The sequence below is a fragment of the Microtus ochrogaster genome, chromosome 8 (assembly GCF_000317375.1).
Source record: "Microtus ochrogaster isolate Prairie Vole_2 chromosome 8, MicOch1.0, whole genome shotgun sequence".
Taxonomy (NCBI): domain Eukaryota; kingdom Metazoa; phylum Chordata; class Mammalia; order Rodentia; family Cricetidae; genus Microtus; species Microtus ochrogaster.
Window position 1 is genome coordinate 68,561,430 of NC_022015.1, and position 15,889 is coordinate 68,577,318.

The 15,889-nt window shown below is 50.6% G+C and overlaps 1 protein-coding gene across 1 annotated transcript in view; it reads right to left on the reverse strand.

Annotated features, from left to right (window-relative positions):
• Positions 1–2,319: 2,319 nt before the first annotated feature.
• Positions 2,320–15,889, reverse strand: part of Tll2 (tolloid like 2) — a 113,529-nt gene continuing 99,959 nt past the window's right edge. Inside the window, exons 14-21 of the mRNA XM_005352272.2 lie at positions 15,487–15,612; positions 14,661–14,821; positions 12,778–12,958; positions 10,546–10,671; positions 9,133–9,260; positions 6,861–7,074; positions 4,677–4,927; positions 2,320–2,611 (exon numbers count right to left, since the gene is read on the reverse strand). Coding sequence (XP_005352329.1) covers positions 2,477–2,611; positions 4,677–4,927; positions 6,861–7,074; positions 9,133–9,260; positions 10,546–10,671; positions 12,778–12,958; positions 14,661–14,821; positions 15,487–15,612 — 1,322 coding nt within the window. The 3' untranslated portion in view covers positions 2,320–2,476. The remainder of the gene's footprint in view (positions 2,612–4,676; positions 4,928–6,860; positions 7,075–9,132; positions 9,261–10,545; positions 10,672–12,777; positions 12,959–14,660; positions 14,822–15,486; positions 15,613–15,889) is intronic.

Here is a 15,889-nt window from a genome sequence, read left to right on the forward strand (position 1 = left end):
CAGGACACCCACGGGCTTGGTTCCAGACAAAAGGGACGGCAAAATAAAAGGTTATCCTTGAGCCCCTTTATCCATGCATACCCAGGGGCGTTTTCAGCAAGGCCACTGAGCAATTGGAAGGGGGTACCTGGGTCCTTCTGCAGAGTGAACCATTCTTGGAAGCCAGCCTATGGTTCTTTGCAGGACCTGTGTCATGTGTGGATTCCTGTGGGTGTCAACTTCCAGAGAAAGGGCCCCCAACAGCCCTTGTTGAATCAGAGACTGTCTTCTGGGAATCTGTCACTCACAGGCCTACATCAGGGCTTCCATGAGAGCCGCATTGTTCCAAGTTGGCCTCTGCTGGAGCTGTGCGCTTGTGAAATCACTCACACTAAAAGAATTATCAGTGTGTCACCAAGGCGACAAACCCTATCTCTCCCCGACTCCCATTTTCCATGGAGTTTGTCAATCTCATTTAGACTTCTAAAGGTTAAAAATACAGAATTTTTATCTCTGTGGAATGAGGTTGGTGACAGATACCTTGTGCCTCCTGATTTCTGTTCCACCCTTGAGAGACAAAACGAGACAAAAATAAAACCTAAACACACACACACACACACACCAGAGAAGTGGAATCTACCACAGTGGGCTGATGGGTCCGGAACAATGGGATAAGCTGTCTCTTTTGCGATGGGATAAAACTCTCCCTGGGTGGGTGTGCCAGCGATCAAGTCATGAGGAGGAAGCCGAGCCTCAGTCCAGGGTCAAGAGGAGCTGGAAGAGCTCTTGGTTTCAAAGGGAGAGGGTAACATGTGGGGCCAGCACCGGATTTGATGACAAGTCACAGCCAGTGCCTCGGCACTGTCATGCTGCCCTGATTAAGGCTTGGATAGCTGATCCTTACATACATAGATACATATATACAGATATATATTATTAATAATAATAATACTTTGATTTTTTTTCGGGTTTAAGAACAAAATACTCCCAAGCAAAACTGTCTTTGTTTCATTCTAGTTTTTGCTCCCAGCAATCTTTCAATCGGGTATCAGATTGTAATACTGCGACCTCTTTAAGAAAGAGAAACCTTCAGTTTTCATAAACACTTCCTTTAAAATGGTGGCCCATCGTAAAGGGGTTCGTGTGCTCAGGAGCTACGCCGTCTCTAACGGAATCACTCTCCTGTGCCGCCCTGTATACACCACCAACCCAACAGGACTTGCGGTTGTGTAAACAATAGTTTAAAAGTATTCCAACATAAATGCTCTCATAAAGCTAACATACCACAGCTCTTAGCTCATAATGCCCAGAGATGCCTTAATGAAATGCCATTCAAAACTACCTCACTATTTCAACTATACCTTGAGGTGCTAAAATTATGTAAACATCACCCTCTACACTTCTCTAGAACAAGTGCTGGAGTGTTGAGAATCCCGCGCGCAGGTTGATGGCCGCATCCTGCTCAATTGCAGCAAAGTTGCCAGTGCACTCTTTAACATGTCTGGTGGTGACATGAAGTGCGCCACAGGCTGACTTGTTCCAGAAGATGGCGACACTTACATAACTTGGAATTACTAGTTTTCACCTAACGAGACCTAGATTGTTCCTGAGATGACTTGGCAAGTCTTGCGGATGCTGTTTGAGTTGGCTGTCCAAGGGTCGAGGCTCACTAGAGCAGGTACCTCCACAGTTGGGGGGGTGGTGCTTGGGAGCCAGTGGGAACCCCAGCACAGGTGGCATCCTCTGAGCCTCTGAGTGCCATCTCAGCAACCTGGGGTGCTCACCAGCGAGCGTTCTCCTGGGAGCGGCCACCAATCCTCTCTCGTGAATGGAGATTAATGATAGGAGCACCCTAGAGGAGGCAAGTAGGGCCAGTGGCAGGAAAAGACTTGAGGTCTTCCAACTCCATGATGCTGGTTCCCAGGCTAAGCCTCCTCTCTCTCTCTCTCTCTCTCTCTCTCTCTCTCTCTCTCTCTCTCTCTCTCTCTCTCTGCACTGGGATGCCTCTTTAACTTTTGTGTCCGTAGCTCTGGAAGGGCTAAGTAAAATCTTTCAGCCACTCCTGGAACAATTTAGCCACTGCCACGTTTTTATCCTCGATGCCCAGTGCAGACAGGAGGCAGCCACGTCAGCAGAATAGACTCATGTTGCCTGTCACCTAGGGAAGCCAGTCCAGAGTTGAGGAAGGGGTAGCCCAGGCTGGCCTTTTGCCCCATGAGAGCAAGGGTTGGATAACAAGTATGAAGAAGCACGGCTGGCTTGGTCGCGAACTTCAAATTTTAGCCTCCTTAGAAGCTGCAGTTCCTAACACTGCAGCCGGAACCAACAGGACACTGGTTCTCTTCCTGGAGGCCAAAGGCAGGTACTTTCGCCCAGATATCTAGTTTCAAGGATGTAGTTTGAGTTTTTGTTGTTGAGAAAAATACTGTACACTGGGGGCTACTCATTCACAGGTGTTTAAAGCATCCTTAGGCTCTGTCTTCCCAGGACCCTGACGCTATTTCCTCATGTGCAGGGCATCCTGGAACTTGGTGCTGGTGTATTGGGCGTGAAAGCCTTTCTTGTTGATGGTGTCGTCTGTGTGGAACCGGATCATCAGAGAATCCCCTGCAGAGTAGATTTCCTCTAATGGCTGAGGACAAAGAAGAGGAAAGCTAGATTAGGCCAGTCTGTTATTGTTGGGAAGGAGAGGAGGGTACTGAGATGGTGCCCAAGGGTGGCCATGGCTGCCAGGTCACCAGAAGCTCTGGTGGGCATTTAAGCAGGCTCCTTGTCTGTGGAGGTCCCAAAATGTGACCCTATTCCACCTTGTCTCCAGGCCAGAGAGTTTCAGCTTGCTCAAAGTTGTTGACAACTGTGGCTACACACCCTGACCTAGTGTGTGGTTACTTGGTGTTTTGGACACTAAGATGGCCCAGAGAGGTACATCCTTTCCACCCTGGCCAAAGTCAGAGAATTCAAGCATATTTCTGCTTCTTCTTTTGTATTAGAAGGCTTGACTTAGGGAATAGCTGCCTTCAGGATACTTGGTGTAGTGCAGGTTCACTGCCTAAACAAGAGAATGCTTTTCTCGAGAATTAATGGCTTGATGTCTCAAGTATTGAATCAAGCAACTGTTCTAGTTGTCTTTTGTCTTCTCCCCGGCCTCCTCCCTGTTGTATTGGGGTATAAAAGTGTATAGAAAAATTAAACACGGGCAGACTCAGAACTCGGCATGTAGCATGCACTGAGCTGTCCTCCGGAACTATCCTATGTCTCTGTGTTTCTTTCTTATTTCTTATTCTTTCTCTTCCTCCTACTTTTCTAATCCTCACGCCCCTACCCTGGAACATAGGTACCTGCCACAGCTAGGATTGCGACCGTAGTTACCCCAAAAAGTTGGCTCCCAATCTAGGGCAGCCCAACGACACTTGTCAAAGGAAGATCCCCCTTGAGCCCTGCTTTACAAAGCTGAGCCTAGACAAGTAGCACATACAGCATCTATGTGCTGTCAGGGCACAGGCAGGCCTGACACTGTGCTAACCTCATCTGGAATCTCATCTAATGCCAACTTCACAAGTGTGTAATAAGGCAGGCACTGACTCCAGTTTACGTGTAAGGATGCTGCGTCACACGGGTCAGCAGGATCCACACTCGGGCGTTTCTGACTGTGAAGCTTGCTCTGTGATTTTTAATGCTGTGATGTATCTGCCAGGAAACCTGGAACGGAAACCATTGCTCAGGTCTACATTCTGTCACGGCCAACAAGTGGGTGGAGCTGCTGTGCTTGTCAAGAGACTTGTGCCAGGTCATCTGGAATGGCGCTAGAGCCAGATGCCAAGGCCACTGCCTGCCCAGATCCTAGGGATGCCAGAGGGAACTTCCTGCTATTAAGATCTCCAAGGGGCTCCTCTCCATGGACTCCTTGGTTCCAGAAATTATCGAAGGCAGTGCAGCAGGAGGTCTCATCCGGTTGTTCTTTCTTTCGGGGAGGACAAGGAAAGGCAGAAGGATAACCTTTCAGAGACAGGAATACCAGGCTGAATATCTGTTTTGCACCAGGAGCAGATAATTCCAAGATGATTTGCATAAGCCCAGGCAAAGAAGAGTGGAGGATCAGCAGAGACAAGGGCTGAAGCCCAGGACAGACAGTGTGTCATGTGGCGTCACTGGAGGATGGCTAGGACATTGTACTCACTTGTTCCTATACACCCAGTGAGCACAGACTACATGTCTACCGTGAGTTGGGTGCCAGCGATTGCCAGCGATGTAGTGAGCCCAGGAAGTGGGTAATAAAGAGAAAAGTAATGACCTTGAATATAAACATTGTGTTTATACCAGGAATAATTTGTAATCTTCATAGATACTTGGTTTTGCTTAGGATAAGAATTTCATATATACATATATATATATATATATATATATATATATATATATATATATATATACACACACACACACACACACACACACACACACACAATGAATTAATAAAGCCCAAGGGCCAAATAAAAATGAGGGAGAGGACTCAAAAACAGAGGTGATGTGAAAAAGGCTAGTCTTCTTCGTATGATGTCCCTGGCTGCCTCCCCAACTGTCTCTGGGGAGTCTCCTTTCCACCCTGCCACAGGAAAACGGACTTCTGGCTGTGGCTCACAGTGGCAGGATTCCAGCTAGGCATGCCATCAGGAGGTAGCCTGGGCATCCCTCAGACTCACCCCTGAGCCGCAGAAGCGGCCAAGCCTGGGCGCCGAGCTGTCGTAACCATCGTAGGCCTCCATGTAGTCATAACCACAGTCTGCCTCCTCCTCGACTTCAAAGGTCCGGAATACCAGCTCCACTCCATAGCCGTCCTCGGCCACTATCACCCAGTCACAGCGGGCCTGGCTGGGGTAGTTGTTGTCCCCAAACTGGGCATGAGAATAGAGCTCTTTGGTCTGCACTTCAGCCTTCAGCCTGCCCCCGCACTCTGCAGTAGAGACAGCAAAGAGTCACTCTTTCCCTGGGCGCCCAGAGCCTGAGCGTCAGCCCACCACTTCCAGCCAGCTCTCCTGAAGTCATTGCAGGACTTACAGGAGAGGTTACATCAGCAACCTCACTATCCTACTGCCAAGGCAGTGGTATAGAAGGCAGGACTCCCTGGGGCATCCAAACGGGCCCAAGAATGCTGCTGAAAAAGGCTAGCTGTTGCCCTCTCTCCACCAAGGGGAGAAAGGAGCAGGAGGGTGGGTGGCTTGCCTGGCTGATTGTAGGGTTGTGACTGATTTGACTACTCCAGTAGAGGGCGGTAAAAGCACATCAAAACTGCAGCTGAGCCAAACAACACAAAAACCTGTTTCTACTGGAAGGGATTATGAATGCAGGGTGGAGGGGGTGCAGTGGAGGGGTGGGAGTGGGGATGCAGAGACACTTCTGGAGTGGATTGTGAATTATTTTGTTCTTAACATCCCAGCTGGAGTCGTTCACCTGGGTTGGCCCAGCCCTGTCCAACTCTGAGTCCTGACTCCAGCTACTTTATGTCTGAACCGCCTTTCAATTCATGAGACACACGAGAAGCACAGAGAGGGCAGGGTGCCTCCTTCCCCACCTGCTGCACCACCCCCACCCACCACCCCAGGTCAGGCACTTGTCTTGCAGTACCCTCCTGCCCAATCTCCCATTTGCTTTCTGGGCTGGGGTGAGTCTATATCCTTGTGGTTCTCAAACCCTGCCCTGTCCCTTGAGGTGTCCCTATTACCACAAGCCCTGCTGTAAATAGTTCCTTTTATTAAATTCTGCAAATATTTCCCAAGTATGCTCCAACTTCCCACTGAGACCCTAACCCATCCACCCTGGGCACCTATGTTCTATCTTGTTTTATTCTATGTGTAGGGATGTTTTGTCTTTCTGTATTTAGGTGTACCATGTGCTTATAGTGTCTGTGAACACCAGAAGACATCAGATTCCCTGAAACCGGAGTTACAGACAGTTGTGAGCCACCATGTGGGTGCTGGGAATCGAACCCAGGTCCTCTGTAAGAGCAGCTGGTGCTCTGAACCACGGAGCCAGCTCTCTGTCCCGCAAGGACGAGAGGATGAAATCACTCACCTGTGACTCTAAAGCACTGTGGGGGAAGTATAGATCCTCCTGTGTCTACCGAGGGTCTCATGAAGTGGGGGGTGTCTGCCTAAGAAGGGACAAGTGGGCATGGGGCTGCCATTTTGTTTGCTCTGAGTCATGCATTCTGGCCCTGACTTAAGGGAGTGGAGGAAAGGGGGGAGGGGCTGTCAAAAAGAATGGCAGTGTCCCACAATCATGACCTCCTGCTCAGTACCACAGACGAAAGCCACAGGCAGGTTCTTGAGCAGTCTCTGGCTCTGCCACAATTAAATGCCAGGATCCAAGGGCCTGCATTCCTCCACAGGGCTAAGACTGAAATGGCCAGGCAGATTCCACTTCCTTATTGACTTTTTTAGATTTAACAGTGTAGATAAGTTGGAAGCAGACACATTTTCTTCCAAAGCACCTGGCAGAGCTACTGACATTTGGAGTGCCAGGAAAAAGAAGAAAAAATGACAAGGAAAAGCAACATTTTCCAGAAGTGGCCCCTTGAGGGCGAAATGGCAGCTCTCCACCACTCAGTTCTCAGACCTTCACACTTCGCGGGCCAGCAAGATGACAAACACATTTTTAAAGGGAGAAACAGAGGGAAAGAGGAAGAGGGGGGACAGCACCAATGAAGTGCTGCCCACATCCTATTTTGTCAACTAAAGACATCAAAAGAGAACAACCTTCAGCCAATGGCAGCTGCTGGTGTTTCTTCTAACGGGGACGTTTGAGGATGCCACCCTCCTCACCCCACCCTGGCAAACAGCCCGAGGGCAGTCCTTCACCAGTTTTGAGGTATCAGCAGTGGCCCCCACCTGTGCTGTGCACAGCCTGGAAGCCTTTTCTCTGCACCGAGGCGTCTGAGTAAAACCTGAGAAACAGGCTGCTGCCCGTAGCCACCACGGGATCTGGCTTCTTGCTGCCACAGAAGCGGCCGAGGACGGGGGCCAGGCTGTCCGTCCCATCATACAGTTCCAGGTGGTCATAGGCACATTCCTGGTGTTGCTCAATCTCAAACTCATTGAATGTCTGGAGATGGGAGAGCAGAAAGTGAGGCAAGGATCTGGCATTGAGAAGGGGAGGGGAAAGGGCACACAGGACTTGGGGCTGTCTGTCTACCAGCTTTGCAGGGGTGCCCACCATTGCCATGATGATGGCAACATGCAGCCCCAGAGCCGGGCTACCGACCGCTCAGGATTTACTTCTTCCCACCTCCTCCTCTAAGGCTAGAAGTCAGCTGGGACTGAGGGCTCACCCACGCTAGACAATCTTTGCAACCCTGTCCCCTGCATGATCCCTGCTGGAAGATATCAGATGGTAGAGTTGGAACTGTGGCTTCAGAGATGCTGCTCTTAGCCTGTGCCCACGATCATACACTTGAAATTCCAATGGCTTTGAGTAGGGTCACACTGTTCTGCCATCAACCTCAAAGTGGCTGACATTCATTGGGTATTTTTTTCATGGCAATAAATTATGAGGGTTTTTTTTTCCACTTAAATTCTAATGAAGTTACAGAGATGTATTGTTATCCCCAATGAGCAAGAAGGGAAACTGAGTCATAAGGAAACGAACTGGCTTGATTAAACCTATTCAGTTGGAGTGAAAGGACCCAGAGCCAACCTTCTCCAGGTCACGCCATTAACCCCACCCAGATTCTGTGTTCTCTTTTCTTCCCGTCCCTCCACCAAAGACTGTCTCCGGCTGTTTTTCTGGGGAGCTGCACAGTTTCAAGCCATATAGATGACTGGCTGGCTGGTGGCCTTTCTGTGGTGTCAAGGTGAAGCCTTGGACCAGAGGCCGGAGTGGGCAGGGGACACTAATTTTCTGTGTGTGTGTCACACTCCGTAGTAACAAAAGGCAGAGTTTTGCTCAACATGTCCACCAACTGTGTTCCAAGGACATGTCTTTTTCAGACTAATTCCTTGTGTGCACACACCTCAGATTAAGGCACCCCACTTTGCAGGTTTGAGGTCCCAGCCCAGGGTACACTGTTCTTCATGATCATCAGGAAAGGATGCTGTGTCTTTCTGGCAGATGACAGCCCAGGGCAAAGCTGGCCTCTCAAGACTGCACGCTGCTCTGGGGGACCCAGGCCAGAAGACAGCAGTTTCTACATAGGCGGAACACGTCACATACAGGAGGTGCCCAAGGAGCATGTCTTATGGTCTGGGATTCCTTCTGTGCCCATGATGCCTCGGGAGCCCATTAATCCTTGTGCAACAGAAACTCCTTGACACTGTCACCTGCTAATCACTGTGTCTCTCTGTTCTCTTCTCCTCTCCCCGCATTAGCAGGCTGTCATGCACCAGGTCCAATCTTACGAACTAAGGTTGCGCCTCTCAACAGTCTGAGGGGTGTGTGTGTGTGTGTGTGTGTGTGTGTGTGTGTGTGTGTGTGTGTGTGATTCCCTAGCTGTCAATTGCTTCACACGCCATATACTGCAGGTCAGGGGTGGGGGAGCTAAGATATGGGATTCGGAGAATAGACTTTTTATTCTGTAAATAACGAACGGTTCTGTGCAAGACTACGTATCAGATATACACAGGCGAGACTCGAAATGCAAGGCGACTGTCACTTTTCTAACTGAAGGAAGAATTAGCATAGTGGTCTCACCGGTAATTGAAAGAGAGGTAGATTGCAAAGGGGTATGGATAACTGTATTTATTCTATGTGAGTGATTGAGTAAGAAAAAAGGCACATGCTTTCCTACGTGTGGGAAACTTCTGGAGAGGTTCACAAATTTCTAGAGAGGGGATGGGGGGACCTGAGAACTTGTGACCTTCTCCTGTCAACAAAATTAAGTCTTTTGTTTTTGTTTTGGCTTCCAGAATGCACTGTCCTGTAAGAGACCCGAGACAACTGAATTCCACACAGCACAGTGCTACTGGAAGCAGTGCACAGAGCTCTAAGCATGCTCCCTTCCTCTGCCCAGCAGCCCCCATTGCAAGAGTCCCAGGATCTCCCCCATTTTCCAGCAGCAAAACTGAGACCTGGACATACTCCAGGCTGGACATGGAGCAGGGACTTGAACCCATGTCCGCCTGACCCCAGAGTTTATACCCTTAGCAAACTAATAAAGGCACTCACAATTTTCACCCTGTGGCCTGCGGTTGACGAAATGTTCCAGGTGCATTCCTTCCGGCTGGGGTATTTGTCGGGCCAGTTGGGGCTCATCAGGGTCCCCTCTGCACTGCTCATCTTGTATGCACAGCCAGCTGGAGGTCAGAAGGGGACACACAGAGGGGTCATTCAGCTCAACTCAGGCCAGTATCACAGGGGAATCTCAAGGTCAATATCCAACGTATGGACAGCCAGCCATGGTGTGACCTTGCGCTGACTTTGAAGGGCTCAGGAGGAGAGGCATTTTTGTAACTACAGCCATCCACTAGGAAATTGGCACTGGGAACATGGATGAGTTAATGCCTGGTTAGAGCACAGGTCCTGGGTCAGGTGGTGTTCAATTAGAGTCCTGGTTCCACAGTTGATGGGATTAAGCCCTCTCATGGCCTCAGGTGTAAACGGGAGTACCAGGCTCATACGTGTGGATTAATATCACATGTAAAAGACCTAGAGCGTGCCACCACAGTGAACGTCAACAGAGGTCCCTGGGCCACTATGCCTCCCCCCCCCCCGGCAGTCTTGTCTGTGGCCTGCCTGCTTCACCCAGGTCACCTATTATTAGCCAAGGCTGCCGCCATGGCTTGCTTGGTGACTAGTACTTTGAGTTTGTCGTCCTCTGTGGTAAGGGGTTTGCAAGCATTCTCTCGCCTAATGTTTCCCCTCTCCTAATAAGCAAACAAAAGAGATATGGGGTCTTCACATCTTCTGCCATCCTCCAAACCCTTCACTGACCCAGGGCGGGGCAAGGCCTGGAGCTACATTTGTCACAGATATACAAACTCCATCAACAGGTAAAGCAAACGCTAAGGGCAGGCTTCTTCCACAACGGCAGGACATGCAAAGCCATCTGGCTCTAAAGGGAGCCGGCACAATTCCTTACATTCTATTTCAATGTTAGTCCTATATGCAGCGTGCTATGGCCAAGACTTGGGGCTAGTTTTTATCGACACCTAGGATACACAGTGTGTGTCAGGCTGTCTCAAATACTTCCTAGGCAGGCTGTAATCCTTACAAACCCTCAGGAAGGATGCCTGTTTGCCACAGAAGAGGAAACCAAAGCTCAGAACGTTTAAGTAGCTGATGGTTCCCTCGCTGGGGAAAGGTAAAGCCACAGTTTAGATCAGGTGTATTGATTCTGGAACCTACTGGCTTAACCAGTCTGCAATAGGCACTCATCTTGGGCCTCCTGACTAGCTGTCCCTAGGACAGTTAATTGCTGCCCCATAGAAGGGCCACCAAAGTGGAGATTCAGGCGGAGCTCTCACGGCATTCTATAGATAGTGGCTCCCCATGCCAACTCCCACCCATACGCTCCCTCACCCACCCACACAGCCAGAGAAGTGGGTGCAGCCCAGTGCCAGCCCAGCGTCCCCAGCTCACCCTCTTTGCAGTCATGCCTGTTCTCATGTAGCCGGTACCCGTTCCCGCACCTGCACAGGTAGCTCCCGAACGTGTTGACACACTCCTGCTGGCAGCCGCCATTGTCCTTGGCACACTCGTCCTTGTCTGCTGAGATCAATTGGCTCTCCTGAGAAGAGCTGACAGCTTGCTGCTGCCCCCTGTGGCTCAGAACCTGCTTCCTCCAAGGAGCCTCCCTGGTCATATTCCCTTACAGGGGTGACAGTCGAAGAGTGGGCATCTTTGTTTGGGGTACTTGGGCATTCATTGGTCTCTTTGGGGTTCTCTGTGCTCCTAAAACACTTTCATGCATGGGACGTAGGTTCTCTGTCCTGCTTCCCACCCAAGCCAGTGAGCTCCCTGAAGGACAGGCTCACATGGACAGCAACAGCAGCAATAATGAAAACAACCAACATTTGCTGAACATTTACCACCGAATGGGTCGTTGGCACTTCCTATATGCTATTGTGATCTAAGTTAATTCCTACTCAAGCTTACAAGGGCATATCTGTACACCCCCTCCCCAGTTTACACGCAAAGAAGCAGTCCAAGGCCGATCATAGGCCCCATCATTCAGCAAGAAGCTTATTATGATCTGGAGGTCTGGACACATGCTGTTCCCTGTGTGGGGAGAGGTAAGTGTGTGGGCCAGGAGCCACATGGTGGGTGCTGCCCACTTCCCTTCATCGGGACAGTGCTTGAGGCTGTGCCTCAGTTGTCCTGGGCCTCCTCAGGTTGTTGGAGGGGAAAAATGAATAGGAATTGGGAAAGCCTTCGGGAGAATGCCTTGCCCCTAGGAAGTGTTGGTTATTATAATTACGTGTGACCCTTACTGTTGGCTCTTATCCTGAGGTTCCTGAGGCTCTGGCTGGTGGGGACCTCTCCATGGCCACCGTCTTCCTATAGTAAATGGGGGTCTCCCTCCACTCCACCCCATCCCCGCCTCTACCCCACGCTATTCATGCCTCAGGGATTATTGGTGCTGGCCTTCCCTCTGTACTCTCTTGCTGTCATAGCGGTGGCGTTCTAGAACAGCTCACATTGTAACTTCACCCTTGGATTCATGGGGACAACCAAGACCCCATCCAGAGCTCTTAGAGTGCAAACCGACGGCCACAGCCCAGTACAGTACACTCCCCTCCCTCTCCCTTCCTCAGTACTCCTGCCAACACTCATGAGTTCTCGCCCCCCAAGACCTAGCTCCTCTGTTTCTGGGTTCCGTGTGTAAGGATGGAACTGTACCCCTCATTCAGCCACGGCATACCCTCCCATGAGGAGAATACTCTCTCAGCTCCAGCCTCCCTGGCCTGGTTTGATCACGTATCATTTTAGGCCTCCCTGCTCAGAACCCTCAGAGACTCTTCATCCTGTCTCACTGGATCCCACTCTTCATCCAGCATTCATGGCTCATTATGACCAAGCCTGCCTGACGTGGCCCACCTGTGGCTTCTCAGATGGCCATGGCTCCTGCCGGTCCAGTCTTATCAGTCTTGGTGAACACTGAGACCCTCAAATCCAAGCCCGCGACACCCCCTCTTTTCTAGACCTTAGTCACTTTCTTTCTAGTCGTACCATCTCCCCTCAGCCCTTCAGATCTGGCCCAGATCACAAACATCAGGCAGAGAGCCTGTGCTCGTGGCCTCAGGCTCCCTCTCCTCCAGGAATCAGCCCTTGTCAGCCTTCCCTACACCGGGACTTACTGGGTTGTTGTCTTTCTGGCCCCTCCAGCTAGGGCAAGCTTATGCAATGCTGGATGCCATCCAGGCAACCTCTGAGCTCAGGTCTGTGCTGTGCCCATAACACAAAACAGAACTTGCTCAGTGAGAGACCGCTTCCCCCAAAAAGTCAGAACTCTGAGTACCTCTAAAGCCAGCAAATAATGGGCCTGCTTCTATGCTAAGCACAAGAGAACAATCCAAACAGTTTCCCACTCCAGTGTGATGTGACCAGCAGGACCCCACTACATGCTTGGTGGTGGCCTTGAATTCTGATTTGTGATTCATAGATCTTAAGGAGAATAATTTTTTTTGTTGTTGTTTTAAGCCACACTTGGCATGTGGCAACTTGTTGGGGTGTCCCTAGGAGATGAACTGGGCCACCAGCATAAAAGCTACTATCACAATGGAGGGTGAAGAAGTTAGAGAAGGCAGAGAGGAGGCTGCAGGAACTGAGTGTCCGGGAGCCTTCGGGCCTCTGCAGGCCCGCCCCACCTGCCTGAGAAGAAGTGGGCCCTGAAGCCTCGCTTGGAGACTGTGTTGTCGGACTTGAACTCCACACGCATGTTGTTGCTCTGTGAGGTGATGACCTCCGGCGTCTCGGAGCCACAGAACTTGCCATGAAGCTTGGCATCAGGGGACAGGCCACTGCGCACCTCTACAAAGTCATACTTACAGATCTGTGGGGAAACATGGGCCAGGGCAGCATGCTGTCCCTCAGTTACTTCATATATGTGTGTCATCCCTCCCCCTGTACCACTGCCACCACAGTTGTGATGTCCCAGAACGCTTTGGTTGTAGCCTCCCCCTTGTATTTCAGGGGGACACCTAAGACTCCATCTGGAGGTATCAGAGAGCCACCTGACAGCCAGCTCAGTACAGTCCTCCCTCTCCCTCCTCCCTTCCTAAATCCTCCTGCTGACGTTCACGGGCCCTCACTAGAGTCTCCACTCCAGAACTACGCCCTTCCCTGTGGGCACACGGGCTCCATCAGTCCTGGAGAGGAGTCTTGTGCATCGTCTCTGTGTTGGTGAGTGCCAGAGGGTTACAGGGACTCCGGCTTTCCAGCAGGGGCTCTGTGGGGCACAGCTGCCTGGCAGCAGACTGTAAGATCCTTACTGGCTTATATTCATTTATATCTTGGGCTACCACAAGGCATGGGCTTCAGCAATTAGGAGATGGCAAAGGAGGGAGCAGGGGGTGGGGCGGGGGAAAATGTCTTCAAACCATGGCCACAGTCCAAGTCCATCATAGCTACATGTGGGCAAACTGATGTCCAGAAGGGGAAAGACATTTGTCAGATGTCACTAGGCTCAGCAATGGTGGAGCTGGGGCTAGAATCTACGTTACCTCAATTAGCACAGAATTTTCTTTGAAAATAGCCTAAATGCTGAATGTCTGGTCAGTTACTTTCAATCCCTATTTTTTGTTCGTTTGTTTGGTTGGTTGGTTGATTTTCTGCAAAATACCCATTTTGAGGAGGTTATCCCTGCTTGGCACCAGAGCCTTCCACACATTGGGGTTTCCTGTTTGGTTGGTTTTGTTTGATTTTTAAAGATTTGTTCTGTTTTTAGTTGTGTGTGTGTGTGTGTGTGTGTGTGTGTGTGTGTGTGTGTGTGCATGGAAGCACAGGTGGCCATGGAACTCAGGAGAGTTTCATGCAGCTGCAAGCCACCCAACAAAGAGCTGGGAATGGCACTTGGGTCCTCTGTAAGCGCAGGGCTCACTCCTAACTGCCAAGCCATCTCTTGAGCTTCCCGCACTGTGATTATGGATGTGGAAGTCTCTCTTGGTTCCCTAAAGGGTGATGGAGCTGGTAAGAGCTAGGTTGCTGCTGTTGTTAAAGCGACAACCTCGAGTGGGCTGTGACAGAGGTACATGGAGAAGCACGGGTAGTCCCAAGGGCTCCTCCTATTCCCAGGTACAGGCACAGTGTGTCTCTGTCACCACTCTGGCTGTGGGGTACTGCTGAGGCCTCTTCTGACTTGATCATCCACAGCTACTTCTAAGAGATAGGGACAGGCTGTTCATAGTATCCTTGTCTGCTGCTGGCCCTCAGGGTCTGTACTCCCCTCAGCTGGACACTAGTCCCCAGATCCACACCTTAGAGTTTGGACCTGCCCCAACTGCTGTACCCACAGCTCCTGCCTCCTTCATTCTTGATCCCATTTCCCCAGACAGTGAAAAGGACATAGAGCTAAAGAGATTCAGTGAAACACCAATCCTTCTCCACGACCCCCAACTGTGTCTAGTCTACACCCCAGGTCTTCACCAGAAGCAGCAGTTTCGCCGAGGCCACCCAGATGCCCGAGAAGCCCATCCTAGTTCTGAATCCCTTCTCAACATGGCCACCACCCCACGGGTTACAGGGCAGAAACGTACGTCATTGCCTTCCAGCTCAAAGGCTTCAAACTGCAGGGAGATGCGGTACTGCATGGGAGCCACCACCTGCCAGACACAGTTCTTGTTTGTGGGGTACTCCTTCGGCCACCCGGGGCTGGTGATGGTGCCGTTCAGCTTGGTGATGAATCCACCACAGGCCACTGCACGGAGGAAAACAGACTTCAGATCCATCTATGTTGGGTTCCAAGTGACTGCGATTTCCCCCAGAAGATCTGCTGCCCCTTAATAATCAGGAGAGAGATAATCTGAACTGATGCAGATTCTTTTTCTCTACATGAATGGTTTCCACTGAGGCTTTGGAGGAACAAGCTGGGGACACAGCTAATGCTTTTAAAGTAATGATGGAACACTTGACCTGTTGTACAGCAGCACAGTCGGGGTTTCCACAGGTCTCGGACCAAATGAGAGTTAGAGATATCTGTATCCAGCTATTCACAGTGCCTAGCTTGTGTGAGCAAGTGAATTCATATAGCTGGGTAGGTGGGCTGAGCCCGGACCACATGGGAAAGAGGCAGGCGAGGGGCTGTCAACTGAGTACTGACAGAACACTCATAGCTTCTTGTGATTTTGCCATGACAACCACGCGAATTGTACACACTCACAGTGGGCAACAGCCTCTGTCTCGTGGTTTCAAGGATGGCCGGAACATTTGTGACTGTCTCTGTTTGTTTCTGCCTCAGAAAGATAAGCGGCTCTCCTGAACCGCTAGTTCATAGTCTGCCACCTGCCCATCGCTGTCTCCACTTCTCCTAAAACCTGTCTCCGATCTTTGGAATTTCAGCTTGACAGGTCCAGCACCACCAACCTTCACATGCCTTCTTGTCAGCAGCCAGCTCGTAGCCAGGGTCACAGGCACATGTGTAACTGCCGAGCGTGTTCACACAGCGTTGCTCACACCCACCATGGTCTGGCCAGGAACACTCATCCACCTCTGTGGGGAGGGAAAGTGACAGGGCTGATTGACACCGAGACACATGGCACATATCCTCCCCTCCATTTCCATGTACATGACTATGACAAGAGCTACCCCCAGTGGGCACCTCTTAAAATCTCGTGTCTACACTAGACAGTCATACGCAGCAGCTACAGTCAAAGATGGGATCCTGATCAAGGAGATGGGGGCATCTAGTTGTGAGAACCCCAGCGTTTCGCTCAGTGGTGATTTTACAGAGTAACTCTGAGTATTAGGTGAGTCAACAAAGACTGAA